Source organism: Haliotis rufescens, unplaced genomic scaffold, assembly GCF_023055435.1.
Source record: "Haliotis rufescens isolate VD_foot unplaced genomic scaffold, xgHalRufe1.0.p SCAF_28, whole genome shotgun sequence".
Classification (NCBI taxonomy): Eukaryota; Metazoa; Mollusca; class Gastropoda; order Lepetellida; family Haliotidae; genus Haliotis; species Haliotis rufescens.
The window spans coordinates 2,411,935-2,432,132 of NW_025963979.1; the positions used below are offsets into that span (position 1 = coordinate 2,411,935).

Below are 20,198 nucleotides of genomic sequence, written 5' to 3' on the forward strand. Positions count from 1 at the left end.
CAGGATGTATGTCACTGTGGTAGTTTGGGTAAGGCAAGGCAGTACCTAAAGTACTTGTCCATGAGGTGGTTCAGACTCTGCATCCACTGCTCTTTGCCTGGGTGTATGGCCTGGGCCTGGTGCTCCATCAGCATCTCAACAGAAGACTCCTGCAATACACATCATCCCAATAAATCTGCAAGACCTAGACATAACCAAAGGATATACATGAATGACCCAGATGTCACTCCTGGATACACTTGCCTGACCTGGACTTCACCCCTGGATACACCTGCCTGACCTAGACATCACCCCTGGATACACCTGCATGACAAGACATCATCCCTGGATACACCTGCATGACAAGACATCATCCCTGGATACACCTGCATGACAAGACATCATCCCTGGATACACCTGCATTACAAGACATCATTCCTTGATACACCTGCATGACAAGACATCATCCCTTGATACACCTGCACGACCCGGACATCATCCCTGGATACACCTCCCTGACCTAGACATCACCCCTGGATACACCTGCCTGACCCAGACATCATAACTTGATCCACCTGCATGACCCAGCTTCACCCCTTGATACACCTTTCTGACCTAGACGTCACCCCTGAGTACACCTGCATGACCCAGACATAACCCCTGGAACCACCTGCATGATCTAGACATCACCCCTTGATACACCTGTCTGACCTAGACGTCACCCCTGGATACACCTGCATGACCCAGACATTACCCCTAGATACACCTGCCTGACCCAGACATCATTCCTGGATACACCTTCCTGACCCAGACATCATCCCTAGATACACCTGCCTGACCCAGACATCATCCCTGAATACACCTGCATGACCCAGAAATCACCCCTGGATACACCTGCATGACCCAGACATAACCCCTTGATACACCTGTCTGACCTAGATGTCACCCCTGGATACACCTGCATGACCTTGATATCACCCCTGGATACACCTGTCTGACCTAGATGTCACCCCTGGATACACCTGCCTGACCCAGACATTACCCCTGGATACACCTGCCTGACCCAGACATCACCCCTAAATACACCTGCCTGACCTAGACATCACCCCTGGATACATCTGCCTGACCTAGACATCACCCCTGGATAAACCTGCATTACCCAGACATTACCCCTGGATACACCTGCCTGACCCAGACATCACCCCTAAATACACCTGCCTGACCTAGACATCAGCCCATGGATACATCTGCCTGACCTAGACATCACCCCTGGATAAACCTGCATGACCCCGTCATCACCCCTGGATACACCTGCATGACCCCGTCTTCACCCCTGGATACACCTGCAAGACCCCTACATCATCCCTGGATACATCTGCCTGACCCAGACATCACCCCTAGGTACACCTGCCTGACGCTGACGTCATCCCTGGATACACCTGCCTGACCTAGACATCACCCCTGGATACACCTGCCTGACCCAGACATTACCCCTTGATACACCTGTCTGATCTAGACGTCACCCCTGGATACACCTGCATGACCTAGACATCACCCCTGGATACACCTGTCTGACCTAGATGTCACCCCTGGATACACCTGCTTGACCCAGACATCACCCCTGAATACACCTGCCTGACCCAGACATCATCCCTGAATACACCTGCCTGACCCAGACATCACATCTTGATATACGTGCCTGACCTAGACATCATCCCTGGATACACCTGCCTGACCCAGACATTATCCCTGGATACACCTGCCTGACCCAGACATCATCCCTGGATACACCTGCCTGACCCAGATATCATCCCTGGATACACCTGCATGACCCAGACATCACCCCCGAATACACCTGCCTGACCCAGACATCATCCCTGGATACACCTGCCTGACCCAGACATCACATCTTGATACACCTGCCTGACCCAGACATCACCCATGGATACACCTGCCTGACCCAGACATTACCCCTGGATATACCTGTCTGACCCAGACTTCACCCCTGGATACACCTGCATGACCTAGACATCATCCCTGGATACACCTGCATGACCCCGACATCATCCCTGGATACAGCTGCACGACCCCAACATCACCCCTGGATACAGCTGCATGACTCTGACATCATCCCTGGATACACCAGCTTGACCCAGACATCATCCCTGGATACACCTGCATGACCCAGACATCACCCCTGGATACATCTGCCTGAACTAGACATCACCCCTGGATACAGCTGCATGACCTGACATCATCCCTGGATACACCAGCTTGACCCAGACATCATCCCTGGATACACCTGCATGACCCAGACATCATCCCTGGATACACCTGCATGACAAGCATCATCCCTGGATACACCTGCATTACAAGACATCATCCCTAGATACACCTGCATGACCCAGACATCATCCCTTGATACACCTGCACGACCCCGACATTATCCCTGGATACACCTGCCTGACCTAGACATCACCCCTGGATACACCTGCATGACCCCGTCATCACCCCTGGATACATCTGCATGACCCCGACATGATAACAGGATCCACCTGCATGACCCAGACACCCCTTGATACACCTGTCTGACCTAGGCGTCACCCATGGATACACCTGCATGACCCAGACATCACCCCTTGATACACCTGTCTGACCTAGACGTCACCCCTGGATACACCTGCATGACCCAGACATTACCCCTGGATACACCTGCCTGACCCAGACATCATCCCTAGATACACCTGCCTGACCCAGACATCATCCCTAGATACACCTGCCTGACCCAGACATCATCCCTGAATACACCTGCCTGACCCAGACATTACCCCTTGATACACCTGTCTGACCTAGACGTCACCCCTGGATACACCTGCATGACCTAGACATCATCCCTGGATACACCTGTCTGACCTAGACTTCACCCCTGGATACACTTGCCTGACCGAGACATTACCCCTGGATACACCTGCCTGCCCCAGACATCACCCCTGAATACACCTGCCTGACCCAGACATTACCCCTTGATACACCTGTCTGACCTAGACGTCACCCCTGGATACACCTGCATGACCTAGACATCACCCCTGGATACACCTGTCTGACCTAGACTTCACCCCTGGATACACCTGCCTGACCGAGACATTACCCCTGGATACACCTGCCTGCCCCAGACATCACCCCTGAATACACCTGCCTGACCCAGACATCATCCCTGAATACACCTGCCTGACCCAGACATCACATCTTGATATACGTGCCTGACCTAGACATCATCCCTGGATACACCTGCCTGACCCAGACATTATCCCTGGATACACCTGCCTGACCCAGACATCATCCCTGGATACATCTGCCTGACCCAGACATCATCCCTGGATACACCTTCCTGACCAAGGCATCATCCCTGGATACACCTGCATGACCCAGACATCATCCCTGGATACACCTGCCTGACCTAGACATCATCCCTGGATACACCTGCCTGACCCAGACATCATCCCTGGGTACATCTGCCTGACCTAGACATCATCCCTGGATACACCTGCCTGACCCAGACATCACCCCTGGATACACCTGCCTGACCTAGAAATCATCCCTGGATACACCTGCCTGACCTAGACATCACTCCTTGATACACTTGCCTGACCTAGACATCATCCCTGGATACACCTGCCTGACCTAGACATCATCCCTGGATACACCTGCATGACCCTGACATCATCCCTGGATACAGCTGCATGACCCAGACATCATCCCTAGATACACCTGCATGACCCTGACATCATCCCTGGATACAGCTGCATGACCCAGACATCATCCCTGGATACACCTGCATGACCCAGACATCATCCCTAGATACACTTGCCTGACACAGACGTCACCCCTGGATACACCTGCATGACCCAGACAACACCCCTGGATACAGCTGCATGACCCTGACATCATCCCTGGATACACCTGCCCGACGCTGATGTCACCCCTGGATACACCTGCCTGACCCAGATATCATCCCTGGATACATCTGCCTGACCCAGACATCATCCCTGGATACACCTTCCTGACCAAGGCATCATCCCTGGATACACCTGCATGACCCAGACATGATCCCTGGATACACCTGCCTGACCTAGACATCATCCCTGGATACACCTGCCTGACCCAGACATCATCCCTGGGTACATCTGCCTGACCTAGACATCATCCCTGGATACACCTGCCTGACCCAGACATCACCCCTGGATACACCTGCCTGACCTAGAAATCATCCCTGGATACACCTGCCTGACCTAGACATCACTCCTTGATACACTTGCCTGACCTAGACATCATCCCTGGATACACCTGCCTGACCTAGACATCATCCCTGGATACACCTGCATGACCCTGACATCATCCCTGGATACAGCTGCATGACCCAGACATCATCCCTAGATACACCTGCATGACCCTGACATCATCCCTGGATACAGCTGCATGACCCAGACATCATCCCTGGATACACCTGCATGACCCAGACATCATCCCTAGATACACTTGCCTGACACAGACGTCACCCCTGGATACACCTGCATGACCCAGACAACACCCCTGGATACAGCTGCATGACCCTGACATCATCCCTGGATACACCTGCCCGACGCTGATGTCACCCCTGGATACACCTGCCTGACCCAGATATCATCCCTGGATACACCTGCATGACCCAGACATCACCCCCGAATACACCTGCCTGACCCAGACATCATCCCTGGATACACCTGCCTGACCCAGACATCACATCTTGATACACCTGCCTGACCCAGACATCACCCATGGATACACCTGCCTGACCCAGACATTACCCCTGGATATACCTGTCTGACCCAGACTTCACCCCTGGATACACCTGCATGACCTAGACATCATCCCTGGATACACCTGCATGACCCCGACATCATCCCTGGATACAGCTGCACGACCCCAACATCACCCCTGGATACAGCTGCATGACTCTGACATCATCCCTGGATACACCAGCTTGACCCAGACATCATCCCTGGATACACCTGCATGACCCAGACATCACCCCTGGATACATCTGCCTGAACTAGACATCACCCCTGGATACAGCTGCATGACCTGACATCATCCCTGGATACACCAGCTTGACCCAGACATCATCCCTGGATACACCTGCATGACCCAGACATCATCCCTGGATACACCTGCATGACAAGCATCATCCCTGGATACACCTGCATTACAAGACATCATCCCTAGATACACCTGCATGACCCAGACATCATCCCTTGATACACCTGCACGACCCCGACATTATCCCTGGATACACCTGCCTGACCTAGACATCACCCCTGGATACACCTGCATGACCCCGTCATCACCCCTGGATACATCTGCATGACCCCGACATGATAACAGGATCCACCTGCATGACCCAGACACCCCTTGATACACCTGTCTGACCTAGGCGTCACCCATGGATACACCTGCATGACCCAGACATCACCCCTTGATACACCTGTCTGACCTAGACGTCACCCATGGATACACCTGCATGACCCAGACATTACCCCTGGATACACCTGCCTGACCCAGACATCATCCCTAGATACACCTGCCTGACCCAGACATCATCCCTAGATACACCTGCCTGACCCAGACATCATCCCTGAATACACCTGCCTGACCCAGACATTACCCCTTGATACACCTGTCTGACCTAGACGTCACCCCTGGATACACCTGCATGACCTAGACATCATCCCTGGATACACCTGTCTGACCTAGACTTCACCCCTGGATACACTTGCCTGACCGAGACATTACCCCTGGATACACCTGCCTGCCCCAGACACCACCCCTGAATACACCTGCCTGACCCAGACATTACCCCTTGATACACCTGTCTGACCTAGACGTCACCCCTGGATACACCTGCATGACCTAGACATCACCCCTGGATACACCTGTCTGACCTAGACTTCACCCCTGGATACACCTGCCTGACCGAGACATTACCCCTGGATACACCTGCCTGCCCCAGACATCACCCCTGAATACACCTGCCTGACCCAGACATCATCCCTGAATACACCTGCCTGACCCAGGCATCACATCTTGATATACGTGCCTGACCTAGACATCATCCCTGGATACACCTGCCTGACCCAGACATTATCCCTGGATACACCTGCCTGACCCAGACATCATCCCTGGATACATCTGCCTGACCCAGACATCATCCCTGGATACACCTTCCTGACCAAGGCATCATCCCTGGATACACCTGCATGACCCAGACATCATCCCTGGATACACCTGCCTGACCTAGACATCATCCCTGGATACACCTGCCTGACCCAGACATCATCCCTGGGTACATCTGCCTGACCTAGACATCATCCCTGGATACACCTGCCTGACCCAGACATCACCCCTGGATACACCTGCCTGACCTAGAAATCATCCCTGGATACACCTGCCTGACCTAGACATCACTCCTTGATACACTTGCCTGACCTAGACATCATCCCTGGATACACCTGCCTGACCTAGACATCATCCCTGGATACACCTGCATGACCCTGACATCATCCCTGGATACAGCTGCATGACCCAGACATCATCCCTAGATACACCTGCATGACCCTGACATCATCCCTGGATACAGCTGCATGACCCAGACATCATCCCTGGATACACCTGCATGACCCAGACATCATCCCTAGATACACTTGCCTGACACAGACGTCACCCCTGGATACACCTGCATGACCCAGACAACACCCCTGGATACAGCTGCATGACCCTGACATCATCCCTGGATACACCTGCCCGACGCTGATGTCACCCCTGGATACACCTGCCTGACCCAGATATCATCCCTGGATACACCTGCATGACCCAGACATCACCCCCGAATACACCTGCCTGACCCAGACATCATCCCTGGATACACCTGCCTGACCCAGACATCACATCTTGATACACCTGCCTGACCCAGACATCACCCATGGATACACCTGCCTGACCCAGACATTACCCCTGGATATACCTGTCTGACCCAGACTTCACCCCTGGATACACCTGCATGACCTAGACATCATCCCTGGATACACCTGCATGACCCCGACATCATCCCTGGATACAGCTGCACGACCCCAACATCACCCCTGGATACAGCTGCATGACTCTGACATCATCCCTGGATACACCAGCTTGACCCAGACATCATCCCTGGATACACCTGCATGACCCAGACATCACCCCTGGATACATCTGCCTGAACTAGACATCACCCCTGGATACAGCTGCATGACCTGACATCATCCCTGGATACACCAGCTTGACCCAGACATCATCCCTGGATACACCTGCATGACCCAGACATCATCCCTGGATACACCTGCATGACAAGCATCATCCCTGGATACACCTGCATTACAAGACATCATCCCTAGATACACCTGCATGACCCAGACATCATCCCTTGATACACCTGCACGACCCCGACATTATCCCTGGATACACCTGCCTGACCTAGACATCACCCCTGGATACACCTGCATGACCCCGTCATCACCCCTGGATACATCTGCATGACCCCGACATGATAACAGGATCCACCTGCATGACCCAGACACCCCTTGATACACCTGTCTGACCTAGGCGTCACCCATGGATACACCTGCATGACCCAGACATCACCCCTTGATACACCTGTCTGACCTAGACATCACCCCTGGATACACCTGCATGACCCAGACATTACCCCTGGATACACCTGCCTGACCCAGACATCATCCCTAGATACACCTGCCTGACCCAGACATCATCCCTAGATACACCTGCCTGACCCAGACATCATCCCTGAATACACCTGCCTGACCCAGACATTACCCCTTGATACACCTGTCTGACCTAGACGTCACCCCTGGATACACCTGCATGACCTAGACATCATCCCTGGATACACCTGTCTGACCTAGACTTCACCCCTGGATACACTTGCCTGACCGAGACATTACCCCTGGATACACCTGCCTGCCCCAGACATCACCCCTGAATACACCTGCCTGACCCAGACATTACCCCTTGATACACCTGTCTGACCTAGACGTCACCCCTGGATACACCTGCATGACCTAGACATCACCCCTGGATACACCTGTCTGACCTAGACTTCACCCCTGGATACACCTGCCTGACCGAGACATTACCCCTGGATACACCTGCCTGCCCCAGACATCACCCCTGAATACACCTGCCTGACCCAGACATCATCCCTGGATACACCTGCCTGACCTAGACATCACATCTTGATACACTTGCCTGACCTAGACATCATCCCTGGATACACCTGCCTGACCCAGACATCACATCTTGAAACACTTGCCTGACCTAGACATCATCCCTGGATACACCTGCCTGACCTAGACATCACATCTTGATACACGTGCCTGACCTAGACATCATCCCTGGATACACTGCATGACCCAGACATCATCCCTGGATACATCTACCTGACCCAGACATCATCCCTGGATACACCTGCCTGACCCAGACATCATCCCTGGATACACCTGCACGACCCAGACATGATCCCTGGATACACCTGCCTGACCTAGACATCACCCCTGGATACACCTGTCCGACCCAGACATCATCCCTGGATACACCTGCCTGACCCAGACATTATCCCTGGATACACCTGCATGACAAGACATCACCCCTGGATACACCTGCATGACCCCGTCATCACCCCTTGATACACCTGCATGACCTAGACATCACCCCTGGATACACCTGCAAAACCCCAACATCATCCCTGGATACACCTGCCTGACGCTGACGTCACCCCTGGATACACCTGCATTTACAGAGCCAAATGTATATGCCTTTTGAGTTAATTGAAGAGCATGTAAAGAACCCAAAACATTTATATTGAAACTGAACAAACACCAAATTTCAATACATTTCGAACAAAAATGCCAGTGAAATGAGTGAGTGAGTGAGTATGGTTTTACGACGCTTATAGCATTATTCCAGCAATATCATGGAGGGGGACACAAGAAATGTGCTTCACACATTGTACCCATGTCGGGAATCGAACCCGGTTCTTCGACATGACGAGCGAACCCTTTAACCACTAGGCTATCTGACTGCCCCACCAGAGAAATGACCACAAATCGGATTCGGACATTTTGAACACATTGTGATGTTATCTCTTGATGGTGTTTACGGTGTGAGGCAATGCTTTTTAAGAGAATCTCGAAGCAATGTGTAAAGGTTAAACACAGGTAAAATGTAAAATATCATGAAAAACGGAACAAATGTGTTATTATCAAATGGCTGATTTATGGCCATAAGAACATAAGAAAGGTCAAATCAAAGTCAGAATCAAAAATGGAACATGCATGTTGAGTCCCACTACTGTCTACTTAATTACACACATATTGACAAAAGAGGCTTTTTCAATAAGGCTGCTGTGGCAGACATGATGCACGACAAACGCCATAAAAACAGGCCACAACATAAGCTAAAAAAATAGTATTTATGACTTTCATATAACAAACCGTTCAAAGAATAAAAAAAGTTTACCGATCTGTTATTGGAACAGAGTTCCAGGATGGTGAAGAACCTGTGTGGAGATCCGAGGAAGTGCCCGTGTCGATGTAGTTCTTCCACGGCAGACAGGACGTCGTGCACCTCCAGCTGACACTGCCTGGCCGAGTCAGGAACAGCACCACTCAGCTGAAAACACATGGCCAGACTTTAAACTGTCAGCAGTGACTCTTGTGACTGAGCCAGAAAATCCTGGTTGAAATAACAATGTATGTTGTAATAATTATTTGAGATAACAGTATACTGGTGTACTGGCCTCACAAGATTGCTTGCAAATGGGTGTGGCTATTGTGTAGAGATTTTGTTTGTTTTGTTTGTTTATTTGATATTTAATGCTGCACATAGCAATTTTTCAGCAATATTACATCAGTCTGTAAATAATTGAGTCTGGACAAGACAATCCAGTGATTGACATCATGAGCCTGAATCCATGCAATTGAAAATATGATGACATGCATCAACCAAGTCAGGGAGCCTGACCACCGGATCCCGTTAGTCGCCTCTTACAACAAGCATGGGTGAAACATGGGTTGTATTTTGTAGAGATGTCACATGTTACTGGTGTATTGGCCTCACTGTAGTGACTGATGGCTGGCAAAGTAATAGATTCTATTGTATTCTGAAGTACTGCATTCGCGTTTTGATGCTAGCCCTGATGCTATTTCTATGTACGTCACTGACCTTAGGCCAGTAAAAATGGTCGGAAACCCGGACATTTTACAGAACAACCAAATTTTATGTTTTTATGTTTCCTTAAGGTATAGTTGTGGTACACACAAAACCCAGAAAAATTCAGACTTGAGGAAAATTGTCTACACCCATTTGAAAATACGCCTATCATACCTATACTTGTGCCTGTATTCGGCCAAATTAGAACAAATGTGTATTCATATTACTATGTTACACAAATCTTAATGCACCCATTAAGGCTTACAAAGTTCAACAATGTAATAATTTATATTTACATGTCTTCTAAAATTATAATTTTAATAATTATGTCTGTAAATCTTAAAAATATATCAATAACTTTCGTATCCTCTGAATTCTTTCACTATCTACAAGAACTGTGGATATAATTATGGTTTTAAAAAAATTATTATTATTATTATTATCTAATAATTTACATATAATTTTAGTTATAAGAAAAGGATAACAGCATCATATTTTTTGGCAGTTTTCAACTTTATGAAACGCACATAAAAAGACAAACTTCATTGCTTTCCACATACAATGTTTGAGTGTGCTATATGAACTGGAACTATGAATATTATGGACATTATTTGAAGTACATTTACAAAGAACACATGCCAGTTTCACCTATGAGAGCACAATTAACATGATATGAAGTCTATTAATAGTTTTCATATTCTGCATTTAAGTCCTGCCTATTCTCACAGTTACTTTCACATTTGCAGTGGATGCTGCATTGAATCCCCCTTTTGACACAACTACAGGATGTGCAGAGTCTGTTAGATGATTTACAAGAACACTTTATTTCCTTCAAGAGTTCTGGAGGGGCTGGAGGCATGTCTGTTATAATTGGGACTTTACTCCCTTCAACTGATTTGAAGCCATGTGTTTCTTTGTCCAAAACAGTTTTAAGAGACTTCCATGTTGACACTTGCAGATGAACCCTTAGACAATGAAAATAACATGCCCGGCTTGTTGGAGGCATGCGCTCTACACTTGTGAACTTGGTTGATTTTACATTTTTGAATCTCAACTCATCCAGTTTCTCGTTTTGTTTCCCACCATAGAGTCCACAGACATACTGTTCTCCCACTTCTTTGATTACTTGGAGAGGAACAGATGATTCTCCAAAAACTGTGACTTTCTCATGTAATTGCTCTGCGGAAGTGAAATAAGCCAGATGTTTAGATTTTCCAAAGCCGAAGAAGGAAGATGTTGTATCACAACCTGATACTGCATGAAGGAAAGGAAGATTGTGACACAATTGTTCTCCTAGGCAATGTTTTGCTTCTTTTATTGACATAGTTCTTGATCTTGTCTTCATGTAAACATTGCTCTGGGAATCCACATGATGTATCAGAAGGACAAAAATGTCAGTATCATCAGAAATGACATGGACGGTTTCATGTTTCTCTGCCAACTCCACAGCTCTTTGAACAATAACAACATCAGCGTCCCCTTCATCCCCTGCATGGCTTACTAACACACGTGAGTTCTCTTGTATGTATGATGAAAGGAGATTAATTGTTTGTTGTTTGTTTTTCTTGTTGGCAAGAAAACTTGCTGCATCACTTGGAACTGGAGTATTTGACTTCAGCATAACATCAGCCATTGCAGTTCTTGAGAGCTTTCTGCCCTTCTGTTCTTGATCTTTTGTTGTTGTTACATCATAACTGTCGAACACAACAGTTACCTCATGATTCAAGGATGACCTGTGATGAATCGTAGAGAGGAATATTTCACAGACGTCCAACATTGTCCCAACCTTTGGCCATTTCAACTGTTGAAGTAACGCACATCCATCAAAGACTGTTGATACTGATGGAACATCAGTTTCAACATTTGAAGTCATCTTCATTATGCATTTGGCGAGTGTGATTTCGTTGATTTTCTCATGCTACCATCATCATGGAACAAGGCAGGTGCCACAGACGAAAGTTCATGGCAGAACACAGATGGAGATGGTGGTCCTATCGTGTAGGCAATAGCGAGAAGTCGTTGATACAACTCAAGTGATGACATGCGAAGTCTTTCTCCACTTGTTAGTGTTACTGCACGATTCATGATGTCAAATGTCACCACTTGTTGACTTTTCTTCATTGAAACATCTCCAAAAGAATGGTTTGTAATTAGAGATTGTATTGAACTTCCTATACTGACTGTCCTGTCAGCATTAACCCTGTCATCAGCAATAACACAAGTAGCTATGTTGCGAAGTTCAGACTGGACTCCAGTAAATGGATTGTGACTTCGTAGGAAATCTAAGAATTTGTTCATATCAATGTAATCTTGATTCATTCTTCCTGGATTTAGTTCTCGATGATGATCACTCCATGAATTGTATGATGTATTTGTCAACATTCTCAACTCCTCTGTGTACTGTGCAACAATGTGTGCTGATAGAAGCCATCTTGTCCTTGCACTGTCTTTGTGAGTTATGTTTATGAGACCGCCTGATGTCTTCCCTGACCTCATGAGAGATTGTTCTATCACCATATCAGACCAAGTGCCACTCCAGAATAACTTTTGACTCCGATGAATCGTAAAGAGGCCATCCTCTAGTTGTTTGTGAAGACAGGGGCATGGATTTACAAAATCTTGAATATATAGACGACAATACTTGGCATAATTGTTATGTCCTGTCGCAGCAAACCAGGGAAGCATGTCTTGTGAAGCTTTCAAATGCAGGAGCCAATCACCTGTTCTTTCAGCTCTAATGAACATACACATTGTTGAGACAAAATCCATGAATTGAAGCCATAATTTTGATGTCCTTGACTGTAGGTGTTTTGCCTTTTCTTTGTCAACTTTGCCTAGAATGTTATCCACTGTCTCTTCAAAGTCATCAAATTTTTCCGACTTGAAATATCTTTAGCAATCTGTTCAATATCTGACAAAGAACCACTACCTACAGAATCATTTTCGTGTTAACGATTGTCACCATCTTCATCCATGATGTCTTCATGAGGCTGTTCAAAGAGAAGAATATGTAGTGCTGCGCAAGTCAAAAGACATGCCCTTACAGTTTTGTGGTAAGATTTTCCTTCAAACATTTTTGGAATTGAGTTCTTTGCATACACACATGACCATAGTTCTTCTAATCCAGTATATTGCATTGACTTACATCCAGATCCAAGAAAGGACATCAGCTGATGAAATCCTCCAAGGCGAAGCTGTATGTGTTCGACATCCAAAGGATTTTCTGTTTTGATTTTGTAAGCTTTGGCGTAGAGTGGTTGATCAAACGTGAGGAGTGCACAACACTGTCCAATCTTCTGACGTTGCATGTCTACAAACATCATTGTTGAATAGACTGCTTCATTTGTCTGCGGATTGAGTGGTATCATTGGATGATAAAGTACTTTTGACTGCATATACTCCCCATGTGTCACATCAGACATGAACCCTTGCCATCCTGGGGTGATTTGTGATCTGAAATTGGAGAGCATCCACACTGTGTCTTGGAAGAGGAATTGCTTCAGTTTTGGAACTATAACTTCGACCACCGGATTAAATTTTACCTTTGCCATGGCGTTTGTATGATGATTTCTGTAGGGTTGTATGTTGCTGAAATCACCAGCAGCAAGAATGTCTGTAGCATAGTTTTTTTGTCTTCTCACTGACAGTTTCTGTGTTGATGCAGGTGTCTGACATGTGATAATTCCCATGACATGTGTGCTATTGTGGCCACTTATTGTGTCCTCATTGTAATCAAAATTATCAGCTATCCACTGACAAAATCCTTCTGTGCCATCTTCATTGACACCAATGCCTGGGTGAAGGTCATCAATGTTTCTACTTGTAACAGCAGATCTTTCAAAATCCAAAATAGTGTCATATGACACTGTCATTCCTAAGGATGAAAGGAGATTGAGTACAAGTTTTGACCTTGTAGTCTGGTGGATGAATAAACCAGTAGAGAACAGCAACAGAGACTGGTATGGATTTGGGGCAACAGCATTCATCAAGATATGACATAGAGATATCATTTGCAGTGTATTTCTATCTGAAGATTTTGAAGATAATCCTAAAAGACTCTTCATGAAAACCAGTAGAGCTTCAGGAACTTGACTCTCTAAAGCGTTGATGTTTACTTCATCTGGCGAGGGAAAGTGTTCAGTGTCAAATTTGATGTTAGATAAAAGATTCCTGAGCTTTTTTCCCAATTGGCGTGACTTGGCAATCAATTCATCACAATCCTCCTGGTCATCAGTAAGAAAAGCTTGGTGTAAAATCTCTGAAGCTGTATGTCTAAATTGGAATACATTTTTCTTTCCTCCTAGTTCAGTTATACTCAGTTTATTGCCAAAATGATCTTGCAGTTTGCGTTTCAAATGTTTAACACTGTAAGGTTCAACATCCTCTGGAAGAAATGAAGACAGTTTTACCTGTAGATCTGATATAGTAAACTGACTCCCAGTTTGTGATGACAACCAGGTGCACAAGTTACTGAAACCTTCAGAATTTGTTGAATTTAGATTTCTTTCATTCGAATCACAGTCTTGTTTACAGCGTAAAAAAGTTTGCAAACATTGGCGATGGTAGATTGCCTCTGCTGCTCTTATGTCTCCAGCACATATGATTCTTGACTTGACATCCAGAGCCTGCTTATCTGAACGCTTGGAGCATAGTTCCAATAATGTATTCTGCAAAGTGCTACATTTATCCAATTTGTCAACAATTTCAACTGAACCTATGCTTTGTCTTTTAGGATTCTTTTCAACATTAGGAAAGTTAATACATTCTGCACAAATAAGACAGTGAGTCTTGAAATCAAAATTGATTTGTAATGTGCGAAGATTTCTTGGCGGTAAAGTATCAAGTTCATAATTTCTTTTCTTCAAGAAATAATGTATGTTTTTTTATGAAGTATATGACTTCCTGCATTGTTCATGCACAACAAATGCTTGTTTATTAGATATAAGAGGCAGCAGTTGTTCATGTTTTCCATCTTGTCTTTTCTAAGACGAAGAAATAATTGATAGGAAGCCCTTTGTTGATAAGTTAGCATCCCATCCTGCTTGATCACAAATGATGCAGTGACCATCATTCTCACCTGAAAATAGTAAGAATTCAAATCAAACATATATTTCAATATATTGTAGTTTTAGTATGATTTATAAGAAATTAACATTATTGAATAATTGAATTCATTGTCTCAAAAAGTAACTTTATTTCTTGAGTTATTATGCTTTGGACAATTAATTGACTCCCATGAATAAAGGTAAACAAATATATGTCTCTTTCTATTTTGTTCTAATCATCTAATTTCTTCAAAACATTTTAAGTAAAGAACATAAGTTTCTTTTTGATATAGGTTGTGGCTATTTGTGGCATAATCATATTAGATGAACAATGAAATTAGTGATCTAATAAGAATCTCACTCTGTATCCTTTAGAATGAACAGAAAAATAACTTATTAATAACACTTATGTTTTCTTTGTTAAAATGAGTAATTGATACAAACATATTCTTGAAAATTCAACAGATCCATGTAAAGATTATATTCAGGTTATTTGCTGCATATCTTTTCTCATACATATTACATTACAAAAACAAATCAGGTTTGGTAAGATGTTCTCAGAGAAAAGAAGTCTGATGGAAAATAGTATTACTTCAACTAACAGCTAATTTGCAAGGTATGGAATTGAAGATTACATTCAGGGGGTTTCATGTAGATTTTCTACAGTAAATAGTTAAAAACCAATAATTAAAAATTGGGTTCATTTGACGTTCCAAGATTGAAAATTAGTATGTTGGAAAATAGTATCACTGCAACCAACACTTGATATATATATATAGGGTATAAATTTAACCATGATTAAGGACTGAGTTGTCTATGAAACGCATATATTTCATTATTCCTAAACAATGTTTGTTTACATAGAAATCAATGGGAACATGATACTAATATTTGATGAAATATCTAGCATACATCAAATATAAAAGTTGCCTAATTGACCATTGACTAGCCTAACATTAGAGTGCATTTGAATCATAAATAGTAAAATGATCAACATAGTAATTCATTTGTAACAAATGTTGTACACAGAAAGTAACTTTTACTCACCATTTAGATGATTTTCACTCTCAGTCATGACAGCAACAAAGTAGAAAATGAATATTATTCCACTGTAAAGCAGACGACATGGAGGCTGACATCTTGTTTATGGTAGCAACAGGTAGTACTTTCGTACAACTATAAACACTGGGAAACTGAATGGGGAGTGATTTGGAGCAAACTTTGACATGGCATTGTAGATTCTCCTCAAGTCTGATTTTGTCTGGGTTTTTTATATAACATCTCCTATACCTAATTTATGATTTGTGATAGAAATTTGGTTGTTCCTTAAAATGTCCGGGTTGAATTAATTTTAGGGATTTTTCTACTGGCCTACCTGTGCCGTATGCAGTTGTTTGAGGATGATCTCAATGATATCAAGCAGAATGTCCCAGGTGATGTGCTGTTGATCCTTGCCATATTTTCTCACAAGTCTCTGAACAGACTTGGTAACTTCATAGGCGACCAGCCAGTCTGAGGTGGATAAAACCTAGGTGAAATAAGAAAACCAGGTGACACACAGTTAGTACCTTAACTTTGTACCTCTTTACATTGACCATTTTCTTATTCATTATTGACTTAATGACTGTCACTTAATGTTTCAGTCAAGAAATATGAGGTGAGGTGAAATGGGGTTTAATGTTGCATTCAAGATTATTGCACTTATGTTGGTTGGTTGGTTGGTTGGTTTGTTGTTTAACGACGCTCTCAGCAATATTCCAGCTATATGACGGCGGTCTGTAAATAATCGAGTCTTGACCAGACAATCCAGTGATTGATATCATGAGCATCGATCCACGCAATTGGGATCGATGACATCCATCAACCAAGTCAGCAAGCCTGACCACCCGATCCCGTTAGTCGCCTTTTACGACAAGCATAGTCGCCTTTTACAGCAAGCATGGGTTGCTGAAGACCTATTCTACCCCGGAATCTTCACGGGTCTGCACTTATGTAGAGACATGTATTTTGCTGCTTGTACTAGCTTGTAATAGTCCAGACTATTGCTGAAATTATAATGCTAGCCCGCTGAGATACCATGCCACAGTTATATATGAATACCCCACTCAGACTTAACTGACTCTGAGTTGACCAGTCCTTGTTTTAGCCCCTTAATGCTGAGCGCCAGGCAGGGTAGCAACAAGTACTAACTTTTAATGTCTTTTGGTATGACACGGTTGGGAATCGAACCCCCAACCTTCTGCTCTCCAGGCAGACACTCTACTACGAGACCATGGAGGCGGTCTCAAGTAATATGAAGTTATTATACAGCTAACATGTGATCATGCAGGACCAGCACTATAGACAGTATGTGGGCATGCAGGGCCAGCACTATGTACCGCATGTGGACATGTAGGGCCAGCACTATGGTAAGTATGTGGACATGCAGTATAGTAAGTATGTGGACATGCAGGGCCAGTACATGGTCAGTATGTGGACATGCAGAGCCAGCACTATGGTAAGAATGTGGACATGCAGGGCCAGCACTGTGGTCAGTATGTGGACATGCAGGGCCAGCACTGTGGTCAGTATGTGGGCATGCAGGGCTCGTACTATGGTCAGTATGTGGGCATGCAGGGCCAGTACTATGGACAGTATGTGGGCATGCAGGGCCAGCACTATGGTCAGTATTAGGCCATGCAGGGCCAGCACTAAGGTCAGTATGGTGGCATGCAGGGCCAGCACTGTGGTCATTATGTGGACGTGCAGGGCCAGCACTATGGTCAGAATGTGGGCATGCAGGGCCAGCACTATGGTCAGTATGTGGGCTTGCAGGGCCAGCACTCTGGTCAGTATGTGGGCATGTAGGGCCAGCAGTATGGTCATTATGGTGGCATGTAGGGCCAGCACTATAGTCAGTATGTGGGCATGTAGGCCAGAACTATGGTCAGTATGGGGGCATGCAGGGCCAGCACAGTGGTCAGTATGTGGGCGTGGAGGGCCAGCACTATGGTCAGAATGTGGGAATGGATGGCCAGCACTATGGTCAGTATGTGGGCATGCAGGGCCAGCACTGTGGTCAGTATGTGAGTATGCAGGGCCCAGCACTATGGTCAGTATGGTGACATGCAGGGCCAGCAGTATGGTCAGTATGGTGGCATCCAGGGCCAGCACTTTGGTCAATATGTGGGCATGTAGGGCCAGCACTATGGTCAGTATGGTGGCATGCAGGGCCAGCACTATGGTCAGTATGGTGGCATGCAGGGCCAGCACTATGGTCAGTATGGTGGCATGCAGGGCCAGCAGTATGGTCAGTATGGTGGCATGCAGGGCCAGCACTATGGTCAGTATTGTGGCATGCAGGGCCAGCACTATGGTCAGTATGGTGGCATGCAGGGCCAGCACTGTGGTCAGTATGTGGGCATGTAGGGCCAGCACTTTGGTCAGTATGTGGGCATGTAGGGCCAGCACTATGGTCGGTATGGTGGCATGTAGGGCCAGCACTGTGGTAAGTATGTTGGCATGCAGGGCCAGCACTATAGTCAGTATTTGGGCATGTAGGGCCAGAACTATGGTCAGTATGGGGGCATGCAGGGCCAGCACAGTGGTCAGTATGTGGGTGTGGAGGGCCAGCACTATGGTCAGAATGTGGGAATGGAGGGCCAGCACTATGGTCAGTATGGTGGCATGCAGGGCCAGCACTATGGTCAGTATGGTGGCATGTAGGGCCAGCACTATGGTCAGAATGTGGGAATGGAGGGCCAGCACTATGGTCAGTATGGTGGCATGCAGGGCCAGCACTATGGTCAGTATGGTGGCATGTAGGGCCAGCACTATGGTCAGAATGTGGGAATGGAGGGCCAGCACTATGGTCAGTATGGTGGCATGCAGGGCCAGCACTATGGTCAGTATGGTGGCATGTAGGGCCAGCACTATGGTCAGAATGTGGGAATGGAGGGCCAGCACTATGGTCAGTATGGGGGCATGCAGGGCCAGCACTATGGTCAGTATGGTGGCATGTAGGGCCAGCACTATGGTCAGAATGTGGGAATGGAGGGCCAGCACTATGGTCAGTATGGTGGCATGCAGGGCCAGCACTATGGTCAGTATGGTGGCATGTAGGGCCAGCACTATGGTCAGTATGGTGGCATGCAGGGCCAGCACTATGGTCAGTATGGTGGCATGCAGGGCCAGCACTGTGGTCAGTATGTGGGCATGTAGGGCCAGCACTATGGTCAGCATGTGGGCATGCAGGGCTGGCACTATGGTCAGTATGGTGGCATGCAGGGCCAGCACTGTGGACAGTATGTGGGCATACAGCGCTAGTACTACATGGAGCAGTGCCTGACCTGTCTGAAGGAGGGTAGAACCGAAGTGGGGGTGTTCCTGAGGCTGCTGACACGGTGAGCTCCCCACAGAGCCATGCCAACAAAAAACACAGCTCCTCGCAGCAATAGGCAGTCTGCTAAGAGCTTGCTGAAACATATCCAACATATTCCGAATAGCATGCTGGCAGTGTATTGGTAGAGAGAGTCAAATCTTGATGAACAAACACCATTTGTAAACCATGTACTTCTTAAGAAAGACTAAAAGAAAATAAAGAATGTCTTGTTTCAAGAATGTTGATGAAGATACACCCTGCCAGTTCAACATCTCACACATTTATAACTTGCCATTTTAGTGAGATGTATAAAAGCAAAAATTGTCACTTGCATAAAGTATTAAGTAAAAACTAACCTGTCCTGTAACATACAACACATGGTGTAGACCGCACTGTGCCCCAGGTGAGTGCCCAGCAGTTTCCGCATCAGCTGAAATACATGTGAAAGGGGGATTGTTACTTACTTAGTTATTGACTGTTCTGACTTCATCTTGTCCAGTGCTTCAGGTAGCACTTTA

General features: G+C 46.2%; 1 protein-coding gene across 5 annotated transcripts in view; it reads right to left on the minus strand.

Annotated features, from left to right (window-relative positions):
* The window catches only part of LOC124123002 (tuberin-like), a 253,029-nt gene that overhangs the window by 143,026 nt on the left and 89,805 nt on the right, over window positions 1-20,198 (minus strand). For all 5 annotated transcript variants that reach the window (XR_007222962.1, XM_048402652.1, XM_048402651.1 and 2 more), the window contains 5 exons: window positions 20,037-20,110; window positions 19,649-19,775; window positions 16,696-16,848; window positions 9,583-9,735; window positions 46-149 (listed from right to left, as the gene is read on the minus strand). Coding sequence is in view for 4 of the 5 variants with exons in the window: in XM_048402652.1 (XP_048258609.1) it covers window positions 46-149; window positions 9,583-9,735; window positions 16,696-16,848; window positions 19,649-19,775; window positions 20,037-20,110 (611 nt within the window). In the remaining variant the exon portion in view is untranslated. The remainder of the gene's footprint in view (window positions 1-45; window positions 150-9,582; window positions 9,736-16,695; window positions 16,849-19,648; window positions 19,776-20,036; window positions 20,111-20,198) is intronic.